General features: G+C 39.6%; 1 protein-coding gene across 2 annotated transcripts in view; it reads right to left on the bottom strand.

Moving 5' to 3' along the window:
- Unc13c (unc-13 homolog C) overlaps window positions 1-24254 on the bottom strand; it is a 401427-nt gene that overhangs the window by 44130 nt on the left and 333043 nt on the right. For both annotated transcript variants that reach the window (XM_035444481.1, XM_035444480.1), the window contains 4 exons: window positions 20073-20161; window positions 13643-13792; window positions 7473-7596; window positions 4544-4600 (listed from right to left, as the gene is read on the bottom strand). In XM_035444481.1, the coding sequence (XP_035300372.1) occupies window positions 4544-4600; window positions 7473-7596; window positions 13643-13792; window positions 20073-20161 (420 nt within the window). The remainder of the gene's footprint in view (window positions 1-4543; window positions 4601-7472; window positions 7597-13642; window positions 13793-20072; window positions 20162-24254) is intronic.

A 24254-nucleotide genomic window follows, 5' to 3' on the forward strand; every position in this document is an offset into this window, starting at 1 on the left:
AGGATAGGCTCCAAAGCTACACAGAGAAACCCTGTCTCGAAAACCCGCCCCCAAACCAAAAAGATTCTAACTAGATTTTCCTAATTGTTTGCTGTCATATGTCTCAAGCCATTATTCAAAGATTATTTGTGAAAATGATGGTAGGAAGTTAGAGAAAATCATAATTCAAATATTATCTAAGAGAAAAAATTAGACAGTCCTGCTGTCATGCATTGACACCATCTTCCAGGACTGTGCCATCCTATTTAGCAATGCCCACCATACTTACTAACACCTGCTTTTACCAATATTTTAAAATAGATTACTAACAAGTGATATATGTCGTTTCTACAAAGCTGTAATTGTTACCAGCAATAGCTCATTCAAACAAAGGTGTCTCTGGCTGTCCAAGTAAGAGATTTATGATTGACTTGCAATTTCAGGTGTATCTATTAAATGGTTTTGATATTATGTCAACAGTTTAAAAATATTGGAGGGACATTTATTTTTATTTTTATGTCAAATAAATCTGATCCTGTTAAATAACAATGCCAACCTAATGTAACACACACATAAGTCTCAGAGTCTGAAGTAACAAATGCATTTGTCAGCTTCTCAGTAAATAGCTGGTAGTTTAATTTTAAGTCATATAGATTAGAGTCAAGAAAAATTGAACTGTAAAGTAATACAGAAAAATCACTAAATATAGAAAAACAATTATTTCCTGGCTCTATTTTTCTTGATTTTGGGTTCCTTTAAATGAAATAGTTACCAGTCTATGTCTATTTCTCAATGAATTCTGAAATTATCAATCAGTGCATTTTTTGTCTGTAAGTATCATTCCAGTTGGATTTCCTTTCAAACTAACATCTTAAAAATACAAGCAGCTTAAATTCTTTTTTGAAGGAAATGATACCCTAGTAACATTGGAATGATAAGCTTTGTTATGTGTGAAGTTCTTCCTGTTACCTGCAGTTTGTTGCTTTGCACAAGAGTGTGGAGGATTTATAGAAAGGCCAATAACAGAGCAGTCTGACATGGGATCAAGTTTCCTCTCATTGCTATGGTTCTTCCTCTTCATGTTACCTCAGTGTTGAGGTCATAATCTTTACTCATATTTCTCTTTTGGTAATTAAGAGTATTCACCAAAAATGCAAATGACTGGGGGCCTACAAAAGGCACTAGCTTGTTATCTATTCTACACATCCTTAGTCTTCCCACCCAGAAGGCACACAATCTCTCTGGGCATCCAATCTATATTGTAAACAAAGTAGATAAGGTTTGGACAGATTCACTGCATTTCCATCTTAGGGTCTGGTATGTGAGTTAAGCCAATTGACCTATACCATTTCTCAGGCCTCAGAACCAGTGTGAATCCATGCATCAGTAGACTTTACTTGGATTCCTGACATAGAGTTGGGAAGGTGTGTGTGTGTGTGTGTGTGTGTGTGTGTGTGTGTGTGTGTGTATGCGTGATGTATGTTTTATGTTGTTGATTTTTTTTTTTACAAAACCTGAAGTTCGATTACAAAAACTAATAAAGTATTCTCAAAAAAAAAAAAAAAAACCTGAAGTTCAAAGGATGTTAGAGTAGAGACAACCATCTCATTATAAAAACAAGGCTTGCTCAGGTGTAGGGGAAGCTGTAGCCACGCCTACTTAGGGGCTGGCTACAGGTGTGCCTGACAACGCCCTGGCGGTGGGGCTCAGCGGCTTTTGGCAGAAAGATTTATCGTAACTCTCAGGTGATCCATAAAACAGAGAGACGCACAGGCTGAGAAATGGTGATGTACAGAGTCTTAAGACATACTTAGAATCCCTGATCAAGCAGTCATGGCAACCAAAGTCAGCCTGGTCCATCAGCTCTCACATAACAGCAACTCTACTCTCTGCTTACACTACATGGCCTTTCTGTCATGTGAAGCAAACAGAGCCCATATAACATTCTACATGGAAAACAGAAGCATAGGTAATAAAGTGTGTTCAAAATAGCAGCTGGACACATAGTTAGGGGAATCTCTTTTGTAATGACATTTAAACTGTTTCATCTTCATGGTTTTATATGAGAAACTTCAGCCCCTTATTAATCTATTTTTGAAGGTAGGGCCCAGAATTCCCAGTGTGCTAAATAAAAATGATAAAGAGAAAAAAAGCCAGGATTCTCAACAACAGCTTAGAATTGGCATCTACTTTACATATTCTATCTTAACCATCCACACTTATGGGAAGCAATTTTAGGTGATGGTTATGACTTTTTAAGATCTAATGTAGATGATAACCTTAGGATCCTGAAATTATAAGCATGTATCTTATCCCAGTAAATAATTATGCAAGCTGATTATCTTTTCTTAGTGCCATGATATAAAATGGTATCCATCTGTCTCTGGTCTAACAACTGGGGATCCTGCATAAGATCAAACTAGACTCCCTGAATATAGGTGATAATGGTATGGCTGGGACAATATATGTGATCACTGACAGTGGATCGAAGATCTAACTCTAATGCACAAACTGACCTAGTGGATCCCATTCTATATGAAGAGATACCTTGCTCAGCCTAGACATGGGGAGAGGAGGTGCCTTGTTCTTGCCTCAAGGAGATGATGGGACAGACTTATTAGACTTCCTTACCCTCTCCAAGGAGCAAATAGGAGTTGGGGTAAGAGGAAGAGGGAGAAGAGGAGGGAGGGGGAACTGGAATTGGAATGTAAAAATAAATTAATAATAAGAGTAATAATAATAAAGATAAAAAACAGTACCCATGATGCTTGTCTCTCAGCTACCAGGTAAGGCAACGAGGGAGGTGGCATGATGCTTACCACAATTCTAAGAATCAAGTGTTACATTTTTTCTGAGTTTTAAAAGCAGTACATTAATATGATGGGGAATGTACTGTGTGTGTTTATCTTATTGTTAAATAAAATACTGTTTGGCCAATGAGACAGCAAGTTAGATAGGACTAGGAGTCAAAGAGGATTCTGGGAAATGTAGTAGATAAGTGATGATCAGGCAGGAAGTGACATAGCAAGGAGACTCATATCTAATTGAGGAAACAGGAAGTAGCCCCTTTTCCCCTTGCTCCTCCAGAAGCACAATGTGATCCACTGGCAAGGAGGGACACCAATAAGGCATCCGATAAGATAAGTCTTATAACATATATGGATTTTAAGTTAAGACTGAGCTAGCAGATGAGAATCCTAGTCATTGGCCAAGCAGCTTTGAACCTAATACAAGTTTCTGTGTATTCATTTGGGCCTAACTCAGGCGGGCGGCTGGCGTAAAGCTCATACATGGCGGTGGAGGAAAGATTTATTGTAACATTAATAAACTGGAAAGCTAAGTGTTTAGCTCATGGAACACAGTTGAGAAAAAAATTAAACCCACTTGCCATGTCTGGAGCCCCTCCTGGATTATATTCTAGTAGGTTGGAACAGATTAGAAGTAACATGTATTTTAATCAGAGAAGTTTGTGTCCTACAGATAGATATCCAAAAGCTTGTGAATCCCAAGTGATAATTAAGGTAAAAATCATTTTGTAACTAGATTCTCACTTGTAATGGGGAGGTGAACATGTTTGAGAGGTTAAGGTCCTTCTTGATGAATATTGTTTTCCTTTATTGTGTTTCTTGACTTCAGACTCTTGCAGGTTTCACTGGTCCTGTGCTGTATTGCATTTTGCATTTATTCAAAACATGTTCAATGCAATAAGGCAACAATGTCCTCTACTTGCTTCCAAAGTCAGAATTTTTGAAAAAAAAATTATTTTTACTTTATATGTGTGTTTCCCTGTAGGTATGTCTGCACCACATGTGTGCAGTGCTCATAGCAGCCAGAAGAGGGCATCAAATTCTCTGGAACTGGAGTTACAGATGAGTGTGAACCACTCACTGTAAGGGTGCTAAGAACTGAATCCAGATCCTCTGCAAGTGGATCTGGTGCTCTAACCACTAAGTCATCTCTCCAGCTCTAAGAGTTAAAAACTTTAAAAAAAACTTCAATTAATTCATTTATTTTACATTTTGGCCATAGCCTCCCCTACCTCTTCTCCTTCCATTTCCCCTTCATCCCCTTTCAATACAGCCCTCCTTCATATTTGCTAAGAAAGTGGTAGGCCTCCCATAGGCTTCAGAAAAGCATGGTGTATCAAGCTGCCATAAGACCAAGCACCTTCCCCTGTATTCTAGTGGGGCAAGGCAATACAGCATGAGGATTAGGTTCCCAAGAGCCAGTCAAAGCACTCTGGATGGCCCTGTTCCCATTGCCAGGTGTCCTATAAATAGACGAAGTTACTCAACTGTCACATATATGCAAGAGGGCTAGGTCAGTATTATGCAGACTTCCTGGTTGTTGGTTCAGACTCTGTGAGTACCCATGAGTCAAGCAAACCATTTCTCTGGGTTTTCCTGACCCCCCCATCCTACAACCCCCCTCCCCTCTCTTAAAGCAAATATGTGGTCACAGAGTTTTCATGCTGCTGTCCCAGGTACCATTCCTAGAAGGAGGGAAGCATCTACAGAGAGGTAGTTCATCACTTAAGGCCAACCAGTTTCCTCAAGTTTCTTACCTTCAGTTTGGATAACTGCCCAAGGTCTTTAGCTGCAATGAAGATCATCTGAGGTCCCTGGAAACACACAGAGAAAAAGAAAAGGGGGACCAGGTCACCAGATCTTCAGTAGTATAGTTCAAGATCAAAATAGTGTCTTTTTAAAATTTTCCATTATGATATTTTGGGTTTATGTCAGATGTGCATAATGGACCTATTCTAAAGATGGAACAGAGGTTATCTGGCAAGGCTGGCAGGATGCCAGTCAGCATCGGTGCCCCACTTCTGAGTGTGCTAAGTCTGGGTTATAGAACTAGCTACAGTGCAGGCAATCAGTTTAATGAAGCATGTGGATAAAAGCTTAATTATTTTCTACAGAGGCACTCCCCTCACCCTACTCCCCAAAATATGTGTATACAATTTTAGGACATAAAGCTGCAGAAGGTAGGGGTGTTCTTCCTGAAATGGTGTGGCATCTGTCAGAGACCTCCCTAACTCCTCTTTCTCAACTCAGGATTGCCCTAGAACATCAGGGTCCTGGACAAAAACAAACAAACAACTTCCAGCAATTTGGGAATTACCAGATGAGCCATCCAGGGCACTCCTAAATGAGATAGCAGGGTCAGGTCTGGATTTTCAGGTATGTGACTGGGAAGCTACCAAGTTTGGCCAAATTCTTTAGCAGCTGGGAATAAAGTTCCAGTGAGGGAATAGGCTATTCTCAAGTATCCTCTGTATTCTTTTCCTATTGCAGAGTGCATGAGCATAGACAACAGGAACCATCACTCATTTTTCCTGTTGCTGTTATTTTTCTGTTCTTGTGTTTATGTCCAGTACCAAGTACAATTCTTAGAACATATTATTTAGAAGATTCAATGTTATTTGGTCACGGATAATAGAATGAGACAGTTTTCACACTTGCAGACGTCAGTGCTAGGGAGCCTTGAGATCATCATACACTTGCCCAGGAAAGACCTTGTCTAGAGAATGGAATGTTAGTGATGTAACATTATATCAGAGATCTCAAATGCTCTATAGTTTTCAGTATACTGGACCTCATACAGAAAGTCACAGTGGACAAGATAATGTAAGCCCAAGAAAATTTTCACTAAAGAACCATTAAAAATAATTGTGGGCCAGTGAGCTAGTTTTGCAGTGAGATAGTTCAGCATGCAAAGGCAGGTGTTTTCATGCCTGATGATCCAAGTTTGATCTCCACAAACTCATGTAATGGAGGAGAGAACCGACACCCAAAAGTTGTCTTTTGACTTCCACAAAGGCACACACCAATATATAAATAAGATTTTTTTAGATGTCCCTTTAAGAGATCACTTGGACAGATTGAAGTGTGGGTGATGGCTGCACTGGGAGATGATTAAAATGTAAAATACAAACAAACACCTAAGTGTAGCTATGGACTTGGGTGCAGCTAAGGCTGTATGTATGAAGTGGTTCTCCAAGCACAGCAGAGGATAGTCTGCCATGCATCCACTCCTTTCTAGGTGCATCCTTCTGCAAGGAGGAGCCCCCATATTTGGTTGTCTTTGAAACAGGTCTGTGCAGTAGCTACACTGAGGGCTTCTCCTATGTTTCTGATCATGGGAAACTTATATAGACTCAACTCCACTGTTATTATTCCCCTGCTGACCAAGGCCATCAAAGCTATTTACATTGTGACATTATTAAATATATTAATCACAGCAGAATAAGACTTTGGGGTATTTTAATATTCGTATGAGACTTGGCTGTCCACAGATGTAGGCTCTAAATAAAGAAACTATACATTCATGGCTGAGAGTTAAGTCAACAAAAACATCTTTCTCTTACATCTTGGCATACCTTATAAGAAAGTATTTTCTGTGTATATAACATTATTGGATACATAAGGAACACATATACACGATTAATGTTTTAGGGTACTTTCTAATTATTCATTATTTGCATCCATTTACCTTCCTTAGTCACACACACACACACACACACACACACACACACACACACACACACACCAATCAATTACCCCAAATTCTAGATTGTTATGATTATTATTATTATTGCTTGGTTCAGCATGTGTGAGCTGAAAAGCCTGCACCGTGTGGCCACTTGATTATCATCCAGCTCCACTGCCAACTGATCTTTCTGATTTTATTTTATTTTCCTGAGTGTGATACAATCAAGCCCTTCAAATCCACAGAAAACTGTCTCCTCTATTAACCTCCAAGCAGGGAGGCAACTGATAAAAGTTGAAAGGAGAGGTAAAAAAATTCAGTATGACTTCTTTTAAGCAGTAACATTTAAGAAGCACAGTGGCTATATTTGAACCCCAGCCTGTTCTCTGTGGATTTGCAGTAATATTAAATTATATTGTAATATTATTATATATAGTAAGTATTGTTCTTATTATGTTACATTAAATATCAATTAAAAATATGTATATAACTAGATAACCTTACAAATTGAAGTTAGGCTTGCCCTCCCTTCCTTCCTCCCTCCTTTCTTCCCTTCCTCCCTCCAACTCCCTATGTAGCCAAGGATGACCTTGGACTTCTGATATTGCTGTCTCTGCCTCCACAGAGCCAGAATTACAGGTGTGTCCCACTGCACTGGAATTTATGTAGTGCTGTGGATGGAACCCAGATCTTCGTGCATACATGGCAAGCGCTCTACCAACTGAGCCACATCTCCAGACCCCTTGACTTATTTTTTCATTAAGAGATGGAAGTTTTAAATGACAATTAAATATGAATTTAGATAGCTACTTTCATTTAAAAAAATTGATTTAGATGGAAAAATGTTCTTTGACCAACCATTGTTAAAAATTTATATACCAAGAAAAATCTTCCCCAAATGGATTTAATTCACAGTCATCTGTATAAAAAGTATTCCTTAGAATGAAAGACAGTTAAATAGGATGTTGAGTGTGGGAAGACGGCACACTGTAGGTACGTACTGTTTGGTCTGTCAGCGGAGGGAGAACGATCTGTTTCTCTATCTTGTTAAGAACTAGCTTCCAGAGTTCCTTCAGAACTCGCTTCAGGACCGTTTTCTCACAGATTTTTGCTGAAAGACTTAATCTGAAACAAGATTAGATGTACAGTCATTCTTGAGTTTCAGCCATGTACCAGGCTGCAAGGTTGACCAGATATTGACATTTGCCACTGACACTGGAATACTTCAGCAGGCCCCTTACGAATTTCAAATACTAGTTCTCATTTGTGGATATATATATATATATATATATATATATATATATATATATATATATATATTACATATTTAGTCATGATATACATTACATTATCCAGTTTACCTTTTGGAAAATAAAACCAGAAAAAAACCACATTGCATCCATTTTCCTACAAGTAAAACAGTTCCTTTTTATGGATGTATAAAACTTCATTGTGTATGCTTCCATATGCATTCCATTGTGTATGTCACATCTTCTTCTTCCATTCATCTGTTACTGGACACCTGGGCTCATTCTGTAGCTTGGCTGCTAGGGATGGTGCTATAACAAACACAGATACCTACACATCCCTCTGGCATGTTGACTAGGAATCTTTCAGGTATGCTCCCGGAAGTGGTATAGCTGGATCACATGAAAATCTACTGTTCTTTTATCTTTGTGTATTTTGAGGCACTGAATAATCTGCCTCCTACCAGCAATGTGTAAGTGTGTGAGTAAGGGCTCCATTTCCCCATATCCTCATCAGGATTTGCTGCTGTCATTCCTGGGATGTGGACCAATATGACCACATGACATACACATCTTTCAATTCATCCTGGATCCAGAGTTTGCCAACACAAACAGGCAAGTTGTTCCTTCCAATCTTTCCTCATGTGAAATTAGGAGTAACATTTTCTGGTGTTTGTGTAATGTTATACACACTCATTTCTATGAGACTCTTCTGTACATGGTTTTCAGTGGATTGCGCTCATTTTAGAAATAAAACAGGCTCAGAGAGATTTAGAGATGTGTCCAAAGCAGGGAAGCTAGTGAGCGAGACCTAGTCAGGCTGGCTTTTATAAGTCAAGTGCATCTTTCAGCATCATGTACCATCTGTCATGAATATCTTAATATATGGAGGCCCAGAGAAGAGGGAGACAGCAATGAAAATATCCTACAATATGATTCTGGGCTCATTGAGACCCCTTTAGTGACAGTGATTTGACCCTGATGCAATGAGGGCTAACATAGGGCATGCATTTCTGGGTCCCATAGTGTGTTTGTGGTCAGAAATAATAACACTGGTGGTGGTTCTTACAGGCATAACTGAGCATTTTCCATACTAGAAGTCATGGAGAATAAAGAATAGATGACATTTAAATAATCAAAGTTGATATAAACAGGGAGATTGCTAAAATGTACGTTCCTATTGAAGTATTTCTCCTAGCTATGTTTATTTTATTTTTATTTATTTATTTAGTTTTACATTCCAACCAAAGTTCTCCCTCCCACTCCTCTTTCTGTGTCCACTCGCATCCCCTATAATCCACTCCCACCCACTCCTCCCAACAGGTTAGGGCTCCCATGGGGAGTCGAGAGAGTCTGGCACATTAAATCGGGGCAGGACCAAGCCCCTCTTCCATGCATTAAGACTGAGCATGGCATTCCTTCATAGGGAATGGGCTCCAACAAGCTAGCTCATGCACCAGGGATATATTCAGGTCCTACTTCCAGGGGCCCCTCATATAGCCCAGGCTTCACAACATAAGGAGGACCTAGGTTAATCCCATGGAGGCTCCACAGCTGTTGGTCCAGAGTTCATGAATTTCCACAAGCATGGTTCAGCTGTCTCTGTAGATTTCTCCTTCATGATCTTGACCTCCCTTGCTCATGTATTCCTAATGTAGTTGAAAACAACTCCCTTTGGGTAATTTTGGAGGCTGGTCTCAATGGTAGATCTCCAGCCAGTCAGTACTAGGGTCTACACAGTGAGGAACTAAGCACATAGGCTACTGCACATCTTCAAAGATTGTAAGCACAGTGGGAGCACATTTTGATGCGGATTTAGAATTTTCCGCCTAAAAAAAGCTCTATGCTGAAGAACTGATGATGTTTTGTGTGGTTAGCTCATGTACTGGGCATGCTAACTCATCTTGATTAGATTGGAACCAAAGAAGAAGTGAATAAAGCCAGTGGCATGCTTGTAGGTCTTTGTAGGTTCCTGCTGGTTGAAAATTGAGCATATAGCTTATTTTAGGAAGTGCTTGAATCTCAGAGAGAAAGTGAAATGTTAAGAAATGTTTTATTTATAGAGGCATAGTCTACTACAATGTGATTTCTACAGGGATTTTCTCCAAATAACCTTGAAGACTTTCAGGCCCCAGTGTTTGCTTTAAATAATGGAAACCAAAGAAGAATGTAGTAACTGCTTCCTTAATGTAGTCAGAGTTAACCTACTTCATAACACAAGCCATAAAACATAGATTTTGTGACTTGAACTATCTAGTTTGGCTGGATATAGAACTAATTAAGTAGACAGTTTTCAAATGCCATGTGTACAATTGACAATGGGGATTTTTCATTATATAGTTGATCCTACTTTCCATGAAAACTTACCCAGTCAAATTTCTCTACCCCTGGAGTGCCCATTTCCCATTTAGATCATGCCCACCTTTAGATATCCAGCTCAAATGAAATTATCACTCCATGAAAAGACTTGTTACTCTGTCCCCTTTTTTGTGTATTCATGTACATTTCTTTTTTTTTTTCTCTTCCAAAATTGTCAGTGCCTTGACAGCAGAATCAGTGTCTCACTCTGAAATATCTCCTCTGTCTTTATCACTGTTACTGTTGCTGAGATGAAACACCAAAACAACCAGGGAGGAAAGGGTTTATTTGGTTTACACTTCCACATCACAGCTCATAATTTAAGGAAGGTAGGACAGGAACTCAAGAAGAGCAGGAACCTGGAGACAGGAGTTGATGCAGAGGCCAGCGAGGGTGCTGCTTGCTGGCTTGTTCAGCCTGCTTTCTTATAGAACCCAGAACTACCATCCCACGATGGGCTGGGCCCTCCTACATCAATTACTAATTAAGAAAATGCTCTAAGGTGTGCCTACAGCCCAATCTTATGGAGGCATTTTCTTAATTCTCAGATGACTTAAACTTGTGTCAAGTTGACACAAAACTACTCAGCACATCCTCTAACCAGTAGCTTTAAAGTTACAGATTTGTAACTTGAGCCTAGGAAATCTCTTCAACTTTGCATGTTTCATATAACTCCCTCTCTCTTAAATTATTTAAATTGTAGTTAAGTAATTTCCATGTTGTTTGAAAGGTTGTAACTCTTATCTGACTTTATTATACACAATCTCATCTTGCTACTAACGATAAGGAATGCGACATAGGATGACATAATCCAGTATAATTACAAGTGGAATACTAAGCATGTAAAATAGGGGCTGGAAATGAGACTCAGCGGTTAAGTGCATTGACAGCTCTTCTAGGGAAGCCAGGTTTGGTTTTCACCACCCACACTGCAGCTCACAGCTCTCTGTATCTCCAGTTCTAGGAGATCTGAAGCCTTCTTCTGGCTTCCAGGGGCTTTGTGTGCACACGGTACATACACCTACTTGCAGGTAAATACTCAGACACACAAAATAAATATTTTAAAAAAAATGTAAACTTATCCAAATGTACTACAATTAAGAGTGAAATCACTTTTCCATTCCTGTACTTTATAAATGGTAATATAGATGCAAAAATTACTCAGCCTATTGGAACCATCAGAATTACCTAGCTGTTCCATATACTCTATATCTGTTGGTTGCAGAGTACTTAAATGGTTTTATTAGTGAAAAATGATGACTCAAACCATTGATTGACTTTCTGAAAAGAACATGAATACCACATAAGGAGTAAAAGAATCAGAACTGCTCAGTCCTGTTGTCTATATCCATTGTATTTAGTAATCAAATGCTAGTGCTTGTAGGGACTGAACTCTGTATTGCCAGGGAAAAGCTACATAGCAAAATGAATTCCAAGGGGGACATTTATTAGATCATGTAATAAAATTCTGCACTAAGAAACTATTAAGAAAAGACTATATTAAGAAAAGTCCCTCTCTCCCTTTCTTTGCCATCTTCCGTTTCCTTCCTTGCTTTCTTCTTTCCTATACATCTACCTGCCTGCTTATCTTCTGCACACTATACCACCATTTAGCTATCTTCCACAATATTTTTACCCACAGAGAACAGGGAGTGAGACTTAAGTTTTCTACCAAATACTGACATTAATTCAACAAGAATCCCTGTCTTATATCAGATGATAACCAAAGAGAAATGGAGTTAGGGAAGATGCCATTAATGTGGAGAAGGGGCTCCTGCTACTCATTCTTGCTTGGCTTGATCTCTCGTTTTATTTTTTATCCTCTTGTTAATCTGCCACAACTATAAAGGAGACAATGTATATAAACTACCATATATGATATGGACCTTTCATATGCATTCCAAGTTAGTATTTGTTTCTCTTGTCTACCACAAGTTCTGGCTTTGACAACAGCTTAGTTACGGTACCTTATCTGGAATGTCTGCAAGCACAACTATTTCTGAATTTTGAATTTGGGGAGTTTTTGAAATATTTGTATTGATAAGGCAAAAAAATATTAGGAATCCAAAATGCTTCAAAAGCCTAATGTTCTTTTTCCCCAATGCTGGGGAGCAAAGCCAGGACCTGGTAACTGGTAGAAAAGCCTGTCCCACAGAGCTGACCCCTGAGCCTGCAAACCTGAAACTGTGGCTCAGATTCTAGAATATTTCGGATTTGGGAACTTTTACTTAGGGGTGTTAAGCTGGTCTATACTTATTTATAGAATCATGTAGCTAGTTGTTAAAATAAGTGGTTCTGGTCTATGAATATGTTGTATAATATTGGTCCCTTGGGCCTACCACAAACTTACTAAATCAGAACCTTCGAGCATGGATATAGGAAGGAAACAAAACACATACATCAACCAACCAACAAACCAACCAGCACACCAAGCAGAGATTTTTTTTTTTTTGTTATGAACTCTCTATGCCAACCTACTCCTTGGACAGACAACTGTAATCTCAAAGGCACTGGGGGATTGGGCTTTCCTTTTTAATCCTTTCCAGTGATTAGAGATCGGTTGGACACAGGTGGGCACCGATTATGTCAGGCTTTGCTGAAGTTATTGTATTCACGCATGTGTTATTTTCTTCTCCCTTGGGTTTCTCAAGAGAAATCAGACATTCTGGATTCAGTTTGGTCTTTATGCCCAAAGAATAGAAAACAATGTGCTGTCTGAGGAGCAGGAAATTTTAAGCTTTTCTCTGCTTTGGAACAACAATTCCCTCAGCCACCAATACTACTTTCCTCTCATTTTCTTGCCCATAAAAATAATAATAAATTAAAATGGTGCTGCTCTTTTTTGTATGCCTCTCTCTGTCTCTCTCTGTCTCTCTCTGTCTCTCTCTGTCTCTCTCTCTCTCTCTCTCTCTCTCTCTCTCTCTCTCTCTCTCTCTCTCTGTAGGTACATGTACACATGTGCAAGAGTCCATGTGAAGATTAGTTGTCAATCTGAGGATGTCATTCCTCAGAATCTGTTTTGAGACAGTCTCTCATTGGCCTGGAGCTTATCAAATATGCTAGGCTGACAGGTGGGTGACACCCAGGGACCCACCTGTCTCTGTACCCCTAGCAGTGGGATTAAGTGTGTATTCCATCATGCCCAGTTGCTGCTATTTTTAAAAAGGTGTATTTGATTTTTAATTATGTGTCTCTGCATGTATCCATGTATGGGTATGTGCATGTGAGCATAGGTTCCAACAGAGACCAGAAGAGGATGCTAGGAGCTGGAGTTACAGGCAGTTGTGAGTTTCCCAGTGTGGTTGCTGAGAACCAAACTCAGGTCCTCTGCAGGAGCAGTATGTCCCCCTAAAGCACGAGCCATCTCTTTTGGCTTGTTTCACATGGATGCTGGGGATCAAACCCTGGTCCTCATGCTCATCTGACAAGTACTTTGTTTATTGAGCCGTCTCCCCAGAAGTTCTTTTACAATCACCTTATAGAGAGAAAACCAGAATTACCCCAAAAGAATTATCACATTTGGGACCTCTGGGATAAGTAAAGGTTAAGGAGGGCTGACAACTTACGTTTTGTCCAAGAAGTCCATGAGCGGTCTCAGAGCAGTCTCTGCATCCATTGCTGTACTGTTCTTATTCGCTGTGCTGTTTCCATTTGCTCTCATTTGATTTAGCTCGGCACCCATCTGCTTTATACACTCTTCAATTACAAGTTGAAAGCTGAAAATAAAGAACATAAACTCTGGAAGAGAAGTTGATATGTTGCCTGAGTCTGAATTCTACTTCCAGGAGAATGAACCATTTCAAATGGAATGGTTTTCCTTCCTTGTCTGTTTGTAGGCTTAAATCAGGTAAGATCTTTGGCTGTGATAAGACACATACTTTGAACCTCAGTATGCAAAGCAGACAGCAGGGATGCTCTTCAGGTGGGCCAGTGCACCTGGGCACTAGGATCTACCCATTCCCCACTTTCTGTGACTTCACACCCTCTTTGCTTCCTCTAGTTTTTCTGGCAACTCTTTTCCAACTGGCTGCTTATTACTGTGTAGGGTTCTTGCAGTCATTAAAGAAAATCACAAAGTGCCCATTAAAGTTGAGTTTCAGATAGTAAATATTTTTGGGTAAATGTGTTCATTCTACTACTTGGAATAAAATTATACTTAAAAAATCACTCACTAGTCATGTAAAATTCCAATTGATCTCTGCTCTATCTAGATATTATACAGTGTGATTCTTGGAAACTTATCTTTGCTCCAAGAGCTCCTTTCCTGATGATTGCATCTGATTTCAAAACCACGCGTGCAGCCCTGGCATACACCCTGTGCTCCACTTCATTAACCTGTGTGTGTAACCTGTCTGTGTGCAAGTCTGAGTTCCTTACAGCCACACCCGAACAACCACAAACTTGCACAAAGTGTCCTTAAATCTGAGGACTTACAAGTTCCAAAACGTGCTCATTTGACCAGCCTCTCACCTGCTTTCACAACTGGCATTCTGATCATTTTACAGCAGAGACCAGGGCTTGCTGCCCATGTTACAAGTTTTCAGTAGCTCCCAAGCCAGTTAGAGAAAAATCTGAAAATATTTCAAGGATGACAATGGACAACAGAGGCTTGTGGGTGACTTCAGGGAATCATTACTTGCTACCCCTCTCTGATCTTTGTGGCAGTCCAGGCAGAATAGCATCCCTGGGGCTCTTGTAACTCCTGTGTCTGAGTTAACCCTGAAAATCTTATGGTCACTGTTAGGGCCTATCTGCCATGGAAATTCTGATGGCTTCCCTGGTGTTTCATTTGTCTGAAGCATACCCTAGCTGTCACCTCTGCAGAGTCCTTCCCTGAACACTCAGATTGAAGTCACAGCCCTCTTGTGTCTCCAGCCCCTAATCACATTGTATATTTTTCATAATTGTATTGCCCACTATTTGGCACAGAGTATGCACTCAGTTGTCTATTTACTATCTATTTCCTTTTATTAAATAAAAATTCTTACAGAGCAAGAACCTATCCACACAGTAGTTTATCCAGGCGTAAACTACTATGTCTGGCACAAAGCAATTGGCTCAGGAAACATTGGGACAATAAAGTATTATATTATATAGACAAAAATATGAGGACAGATCTTAAATTTCTCAACACAACAAATGGCATCCCTGAAGATGTGACAGATGTATGAATTAGGTAGAAGGTGGTGATGGCTTCATAAATCTACATATCTGGAAATATCAAGTTGTGTGCCTTGAATGTATACAGGTTTTATGTGTCAATGGCACCACAACAGACCTATTAAAAAGTGGGTATTGGTTGAATGCACCCCTGCAGTGCATCCTTCCACTTGCCTGTTTTCTCACTAAGGGTTTAAACAGCCTTGAAGAGTCACCCTCATACTGTACTGTTTTTCTATTCGCTGTCTGTATCTCTAGTACCAGTGCTGGTGGCCCTCGTCTGAGTGTGTCAAGGGAGAATTTAAAATGGTGGATGTGTTTGGCATTCATTACTAAGATGCTTCTAACAGCAGGGATAATTAGAATACAGATGCATTGAGGTGTGGAAAAACCACTTAGGAGAAAAAAGCTTGGGAAGTGCTCAATTACGAGGTGGTAATGAGGACAGGGGGCTTTCACCTCTCCATCAAAATCAAGCCAGTTCCTTTCATCTCCCCCACACGGTGATAACACAGGTCATGTTATTTTAAAGGTTACAAATGCATCAGTTCCTCACATTTTACATAGATGTTTGTAGCCTTGCTCTATATTGCTTGCTATCTGAGTTAAATGGAATGGATGTGTTTTTATTCATATGTTTTTACAACTACTTAGTAAATATGTACTATGTGCGATTCATGGTTTCAAGTGTTTAAAACATACGAATGAACAAAATAGGTACTACGTGTTCCCACAACACATGAGACCTTTCCTTCATTTTAGCAATGTGGAAATATTTTAGCTAGTCTTCTGTGAAGTATATCATTTTCTTAAAGTTATGAATTTATTAAAGATAGAAAACATGCAGTAGATTTAAAATTATATAATTTGGGTATTTAAAAAAATTCCTGGCCTCCTAATAGTGGGTTTATTTATTTATTTAGGTTTTTTGAGACAAGGTTTCTCTGTGTAGTTTTGGCAACCCTGGAACTCACTCTGTAGACCAGGCTGGCTTCAAACTCACAGAGATCCACCTGCCTCTGCCTTGAGAGTGCTGGAATTAAAGGTGTGTGCCACCACTGCCCAGCCTAATAGTGGGTTTATAAACACTTGATTTATAATTCTAAATATCTCAAGGTCAGGGTCTATAGCCACCATGTTAGTCTTTACTTATCTTTTGGTCTAGGCTTCTCCTTGGCTTCTTTACTATTATGACACCGTTCCATAGCTGACATCTGTATTTGGCTCCTGATCTCTATGGATGGGGCTCCTTTCGTACCTGTTTATATTACTTTGCTCCTTCAGGCTCTCATCTTGATCAACCCTCATCAATTCCCTTTCATGTGGCTAGATGTGTTGTTGGCTTTTGGTGTCTACAAGGAGGAACTGGGCAGTCATGGATCTTTGTGGCAATGTGTATATTTAGTAGGGGAATAGTCACAGATTTTTGGGATAATGATAATGATAAAATACACGAAGTGGTAGAAACAAATGCCTACTTGATTGACTGACCACAGCGGCATTAATGGCTTTCCTGGCTGTAGCCACCTCTAAAGTAATTACCTTTTCTTGTCCTGATTCTCAAGTCAGTACACCGAGGTAAAGGATGGACTGAGCAAAGCACACAGAATTGAAGTTTCAAATGTGTGAGAAGCAACCCCCTGAGCAGACTGAGACTGTGAACTCAATCAGCAGCCAGGCTGTGAGATTAGGCATATGAAGGAAGAGTTCATGGTGTTGATGGACAAAGACATTCTACTTTTGCATGAGTCTCACATAAACCAAACCACAATTTCACCTGGATTCTCTTCTGTATCCATTCTTAGTGAATTCAACTACCAGGTCTTCTCTTATCTATTCATTGTTGTTTGAAAAAGACATTATTCACCAGCCTGACTAAAAGTGGAACCAGTGAATAATAACAGCAGTCTTCTTGGGTACCTAAGGAGCCAAACACTCCCCTAAGAGTTCCTAAGAAACAGCCTTGAATTATTTACACCTAATCCAGCCAGCTTCTGGCACTAACGGTTCCAGTAAAGAAATGAACTGAACCAAAATAAGTGAACATTGTGTGTGTAAGCAAAAATTTAAGGTGAACAAGTTTTGAACCTTTTAGACCATCTTTAATTTAACCACTGATACGAAATCACTTGATCTGTGGAGGAGGTAGGTGATCTGGGAGCATGCCAGGAGCCCATGAAAGGCTTCACACTGGGATTTGCCTCCCTCCTGGCATTGTCACAAAGCCACTCTGGCAGTCAAAGGTACTAAGAAAGGTCTGAAATTTTTAATGACGTGAGATGCAGTTGGCTTTTGGAGTGAATTATTCCCTCATTTGTAAGGCTCCTGCCTCAGCTCCTGAGAAGAGAAAGGAGCAGGCTCGCACAGTTCTCCAGATTGACTTTGCGACATGATCACGCTGCTTGCCATGGACTTCCCACACACCTGTGTGTGATGTATCATAGCAACAGCACAGAATAATTATTCTTCTTACAAGGCAAGCATGATGGGTAGCCTGTTTACTTCAAGAACATAAATGACCTTAATGGAACTCAATTTGATTGGGTATTTTAAAAATAATGAAAGATTGGGTCCTGGTCATCTGTGAGTTTTGGTATGTAGGATAAAAATATATGATATCTGTGTCAGGGGATGACATAGTAGCAGTAAAGACAGACTAGGGCAAAAATCATTTTATTCTGGTCAAGAGGAAGAAATTTTCAGCCTGGGTGGAGATGTAACATTCCAGTTGGGCAGTGTTGGTGACTTGGCTTAAAGGACCACATCAGGGAGGTGAGACCATCCCTGAGGAAGGTGAGATCACCCCTGAGGGAGGTGAGTGCCCCTTAAACCATACTAGAGAGACAGGCTAATAACTGCTGGTTTAGTCTGCTTCCCAGTCTTCCCCACACAGTAGCTTGCTGGGCTGCTGCAGTGCAGCTTCGGTTTTATGAGTCTGTTTCCTGAATTACCCAGAAAAGCACACCCGTTCTTTCTTTCTCTGCCCCAAGCACACTTCCCTAACACTTCAGGCTTCCTTATGCTTCCCACCGCAGGACTGACTTCCATGCTTCTCCTTCTTCCTCCAGGCAGTTGCGGGGATTTCCATCTCGCCTTTCCTGGGGCTTTTCTTTTTAAACTCTAGCAAAACTATCCTCAAACTTAATCTTGTAAAACTAATGTACTTCTCCAGCCTTGCTAGCACCCAATATATCCCTCTTTCATAACCGAAGTTTGTCTTGATTTTTCCAAATCTGAGTACAGACTTTAGTCTTTGGAGCATCAATGGGATGACAATTCTTGCTAAGATATTCAGCCATGCTTTCTCTTAAACAAAACACAAATTCAAAAATTTCTCATCAAGGGGATTTAGACAATTTACAGAAATGGATGTAAGAGTAAAGCCTCAAGTTTCTGCTCTGTTTAGCTATCTTATTTCCCATAAAGTTATGAGCTGGTCTTGCTTTATTAGCTGCCTTGTTTTCCTTCCTCTAACTCTGCTGAATAATTTCTTGCTGCCTTTTGTAGCCAAAGGCAACCCATTTTTTTTCTTTAACATTTTTCTTTGGTTAACACATTAACTCACAACTAGCATGGAGGCAAGGCTGACAGGGCTGAGCCAAAGCCCCATCACTGTCACCTTAAGTCAGAGCAACCGAGCCCCACATCTCTGAAACAACTCCTGCCATTCAAACTCAAGGTAGAGTGAGCCTCCATCTTGCCTATTAGCAGTCAGGCTGAGTCAGCAGCCTCATGAAGGTCACTAGCAACATAGCACGGAGGCAATATGCTGAGCTCAACGCAGAGCAGAGGTAGAACAAATGTGCTAAGCTCCAGAGAGCCGGCATGCTCCAGCTCTGTGTCTGAGCTGCAAAGATAGGTTCCATCAACACAACACTCTTCAGCTTGAAGCAACTGAGAACATGCCTCTGATAATCAAGTCTGGGGCTTTACTCTGCTTCGTTCTGCTATCTGAGGGGGATGATGCTTCCAGAGTCCCTCTGGCCTTTCTCATTAGATATGGCTTTAGTAATCATTATATGTTTTCAAATTATTTATCTTTCTGGAACCCAATAGAAGATGAGGGGTGTTCAAGCAGGAAGCTTTTGCTCTAAAGACAATTGTATAGCCACATTGGGAAACTGAACACATAGTTTACATTGATAAGCAAACATTTATTGAACTAATATTTAAAACAAAATTATTATTAAATTAATGAATCTCTTCAAAGATATATTTAATTTACACCTGTTTTAATAATTGATGGTAAAATGATTACTCTTCCATAGAATAAAGACCATTTTTATTCTACCCCTATAAGTTCTCATTCTTTAGAAACATACCATAGATGAGGCAAGTTGACTTTTAAAAATACAGATGTCCATAGTTTCTAAACACTTGCTTATGAGGTAGTTGGGATCAGGGACCCTACGTAGTGCTGATGTAATCCAGTATGGGGCTAGGTATTGCTCTTCTGAAGCACAAGCACAGTGACATGCAAGGCTTGAGCAGAATGCATACTTCATATGCAAGTTTTCCTTTTGCCTCCATCTCACTATTGTCTCCACAGATCCCTGCTCTCTAGTGTACACTGTCACTACAAATGGTTATGAACTAAGATTTCTGCCCCTAGAGAAAATCCAGGGAAATAAATGAGTACATCAAAGCCTAGGACCAGCTGTGTCAAATACTACCAAAGTGAAGGATGCACAGACATCTTTGAGCAAGGCATTGCTCTTGGATCCTGGGGTCACAAAGACTTTTCAGATGAGGATGCCTAGACCAGGTCCTGAAGCAAAACGAGTGATGGTTACAAATGAGACCTGATACAGTTAGACAACTAATTAGGCTGCTTACCTTTCTCCGTAAGTGATGCTGAGCTCATCCAGAACCCCGTTGAGTTTAATTTGAAGTTCTTTTAGAATAGTGCTAGCTTCAGGGTCTAGCTGCAGAGAGACCATAAACAACATCACTTGGGAATTTTAAGAAAGAAGCTCATGTCTACTTCTCTTGGAAGCATTGTGCTTGCAATATGGCAGCTCCAAACAACAATAGAGACACTTTTTTTTTCTCCCATTGTTTTTTGTCTTTAAAATGCAAAGGCTTAGGAAATTGAAGAAACCAGTAAGGATTCTCATAGAAGAGAACATTGATTGATTCGCATAACATGCTGAGTGAGGTAAGAGCCAGAGGGCAAAGCTATTCTTGGCTACTGTGATGGGATGCAAAGCATGGCAAGAATATCCCCCAGAACATGGCAACTTCCTAATTTGTAAAATCTAATACGTTATGTACACCAGTTGAAAATATGCACTGATTCAAAATATATTTCAGTCTTTAATATAGCTGTAAATAAATAGGTGAGTTAAAATAATATTCAATAAAAAGTTAACTTTTGAGAACAGGCTGAGTATCTCAAATCCAAAATACCAGGGGAAAGAAGTCTTTCAGAATTCAGAAGTTTTCTGATTTTAGAGTCTGAGCCTAGAGTTTGCTCACTTCACAATTGTTGTTTAAACCCTGACATCTGATATGCATCAAATGTAAAACTTTTTGAGAACCATCAGGACAGACAGACAGACAGACAGACAGACAGACAGACATATATACACACACACACACACACACACACACACACACACACCAAAAACAAAAACACAAACCAAAACCCTCCACATTTGGAGCATTTTGCATTTCTGACTTGAGGGATGCTAAGCCTGCATTCCAGTAGGTCTTAAGGAGGGTGGGGTGGGGGGGATTGCATACATTTTTCAACTTTGGAATGTCAAGCCTTAGGACAAGCCAATACCCCAAACCCATGGGTCTGACTTTTCATTCAGGGTATCCTCTGCAACCTGGATGGGGAGAGATTCAAAGATTTGCAACTTTTTTAAAAGAATTCATTTTTGCAACAACACAGTAAAAGATAAACATCTAGAGAAGTTTATCCCGTTGGTTGTATTTTTACAAATTAAAAGTATAATTGAATTGTTAATGAAACCTTCTAATAGATGTAGACCTCCAGTCTGAGATAAATTCACAGACAGGATAATGTGTCATAGTCCCTGAAATTGAAATGTCAATCTTCCTTCCTGTGGGTCTTCAGAAATTAAGTTTCCTCTCATTAGTGTGTGTAGTTCTTTGACAAATTACTCTTGTAATGAAAAGAGGTTGGGATGGAGCAAATTTCTTGAAGTGAAACACACAAATTCATGACATATAAACCAAAGTAGGGAGTAGGTGAATGTGAGACCTGCTAGTAATGTAAACTCCTAGGACCTTATCCAAAGAAGTATACAAGAATATTCCTCAGTAACTATACAAGAATATTCCCCAGAACATGATAACCTGCAATACTCCAAGGGCAGTTTTTAAAACTAAGAAACTGCTAGCAAGAAGAGTGTGTGCCAGAAACTAAAAAAAAAAAAAAAAAAGTGTGTGTAGTGTGTATGTGTGTATCCATGTGTACATGTGTGAGAAACTGTGCATACAGAATATATATTTGTGTAGAGCCTAGAGACTGACATTGACTGTCCTCTTCAATTGCTCTCCACATTTTTTTGAGACAAGATCTCTGACTGAATCTGGATCTCAGCAGTTGGTAGACCATCTGACCAGTGAGCCACAGAGATCTCCTGTTTCCACCTTTCCCAGGGGCTGAGATCATAGATACATACCCAGCTTTTTGCATGGGTTCTGGGGACCTGAACTCAGGTTCTCATTCTTATACTTTCCCCATTAGGGTTACCTCCTGAGCACTGCAAAAAGTATTCATTACCCACCTCCCATCTGGGTAGCTTTAGATTGTGTGGACATGACCAAATACATGTTGGAACTAAAACCAAAATGTGCATTTGTCACATGAGACTTTCCTGATTCTATCAAAGCCATCCTTGATGTCAAGATCAACTTGGATCCAGGTAACTGTCAAGACTGTTGGATTCTTATCCTCTATAGAATCAAAATTTTTCTGCATTGATCCCGTTTAAACTAAGTCAGCCTAAACAATTCTTACTTCCTAACCTTCAACAAAGGAGACACAGGTAGACTGCCCCTCCAGCCCCAGGGAAACATGTAGGCTGGATATTTCCACTCTATTTTCCTTACAGTGGCTTTAACATTATCTTTTTCCAGTCTTCATTTGGATAAAGTTGTAGAGAGAAAAATACTGTTTTTTCCCCCCCAGGCTCCCCACTCCCATGAATACAATGAGGGCAGTTCCCACCCATATGATCACCACATCTAAGGAAATGGCTTAGCACAAAAGACAGGATAGGCTTGCTTCTTACTAGTTTGACACATATATTGAGGTAGTTTTGTTCAGTTGTTAAGGCAATACTTTGAAAATCATACCAAATGGTTCCATGGGCCCCTCAGAGGAAATTATGACATTTTCCCCAGTAATTTACTTTAGATATCTGTGAACAGACATTTCTTTATCAAATAATTGGTTATTATATAAAAATCAAAACTGTCAGACTACAGCAATTTAAACACTGAATGGCACTTTGCATTTTTTGGTAGACTTATGTTTTTACGTAAGTATGCATAAAAGGCTTCTTCCATGTGATAAAACTAAAGGGAACAAAATAAGCCTAAAAGAAGATTTGTATTTTCCACTATCATCTAATCCAAATAATACCACCAAATCAAGCAAAGCAATTCTGATGTCAATGTAGTTCTTTCCAATACATATATGCCTTTTGAGATGTTAGGAATATGAACATAAATATATTTATCTAATTTAAGATAATTGGGAGTAACAAATTACCATTCTGCATTTTATAAAAATTTGTGCTCTGTGTGTATGTGTGTGCATGTGCATGTTTGTGCACACATGTCCGTGTGAGTTGCAGGTGCCCAGGGTGGTCAGAAGAGGACTTGCTGGTTATTGTGAGCTGCCTAATGTGAGGCCTGGGAACCAGCCTGGGGTCATCTTGGATGAGCAGCAAATGCTATTAACTACTACTGAGCTATCTCTCCAGTCTTACATTCTGTTTTTCAATATGTAAAAATTTGGGAAAATTTTCTCATTCTTATAAACTCTCTACAGTTTTATAAAATTATAGGCTAGTGTTTTAGAACCCACTGCCTAAATTATCAATAGCCTATTTTGAAAATTATTAGTTACTTTCAAAAATAAAAAGCTATGCAATATTTTCATGATTCCACATAGAGGGATACTCTCTCAGCCTAGACACACCGGGGAGGGTCTAGACCCTGCTCCAAATGATATGACAGACTTTGAAGATCCCCCATGGAAGGCCTCACCCTCCCTGTAGAGCAGCAAGGGGATGGAATGGGGGTCTGTGGAGGACAGGGGAGGAGGGGAGGGAGAAGAAACTGGCATTGACATGCAAAACAAGTTCTAATTTAAATTAAAAAAAGAAAAAATCCTTCTACTTTAGCCTGGTTATATGAGTGGTAAAAGATGAAAGCAAACTTGAGTTTTTTATTGCTATTTGAAACTTCTAACAGAAGAATACTGATAATAAATTAATAAATTAGTAACTAAATTTGCATATGTATTTGATGAGTTTAATGGTCTGGCTATGTAAATTAAGCTTCTATGTAAAGAGGAATATGCTGAAAAAACAATTTACACATGATGAATCAAGTTCTGAATTTATATTAATGCTACAAAAACATATTTCATATGTACTTTGTAAGAAGATTTAGGAATCCCCAAATCTAGCCTGGTAAAACCTGGTGTGCAGAATTAACTCTAGTCCTAGGAGATATTAACTGAAATTGTATATCATTGAGATATTTTAGATCACTGAGACATGATTATGAAATGAAAGCATTTAAGACAGCAGAGCCTTGGAAAGATGGTCAACAGTTAGGAGCACCTGCTGCTCTCCCAGAGGACCACGGTCTGGCTCTGAGCACCTATATCCTCACCTCACAATTGCCAATATCTCAAGGTACAGTTGATCCGGTGCCCTCTTATGGCTTCTGTGGGCACTGCACTTACACACACACACACACACACACACACACACACACACACACACACACACACACACACACTTAAGC

Source organism: Cricetulus griseus, chromosome 4 (genome assembly GCF_003668045.3).
Source record: "Cricetulus griseus strain 17A/GY chromosome 4, alternate assembly CriGri-PICRH-1.0, whole genome shotgun sequence".
Taxonomy (NCBI): Eukaryota; Metazoa; Chordata; class Mammalia; order Rodentia; family Cricetidae; genus Cricetulus; species Cricetulus griseus.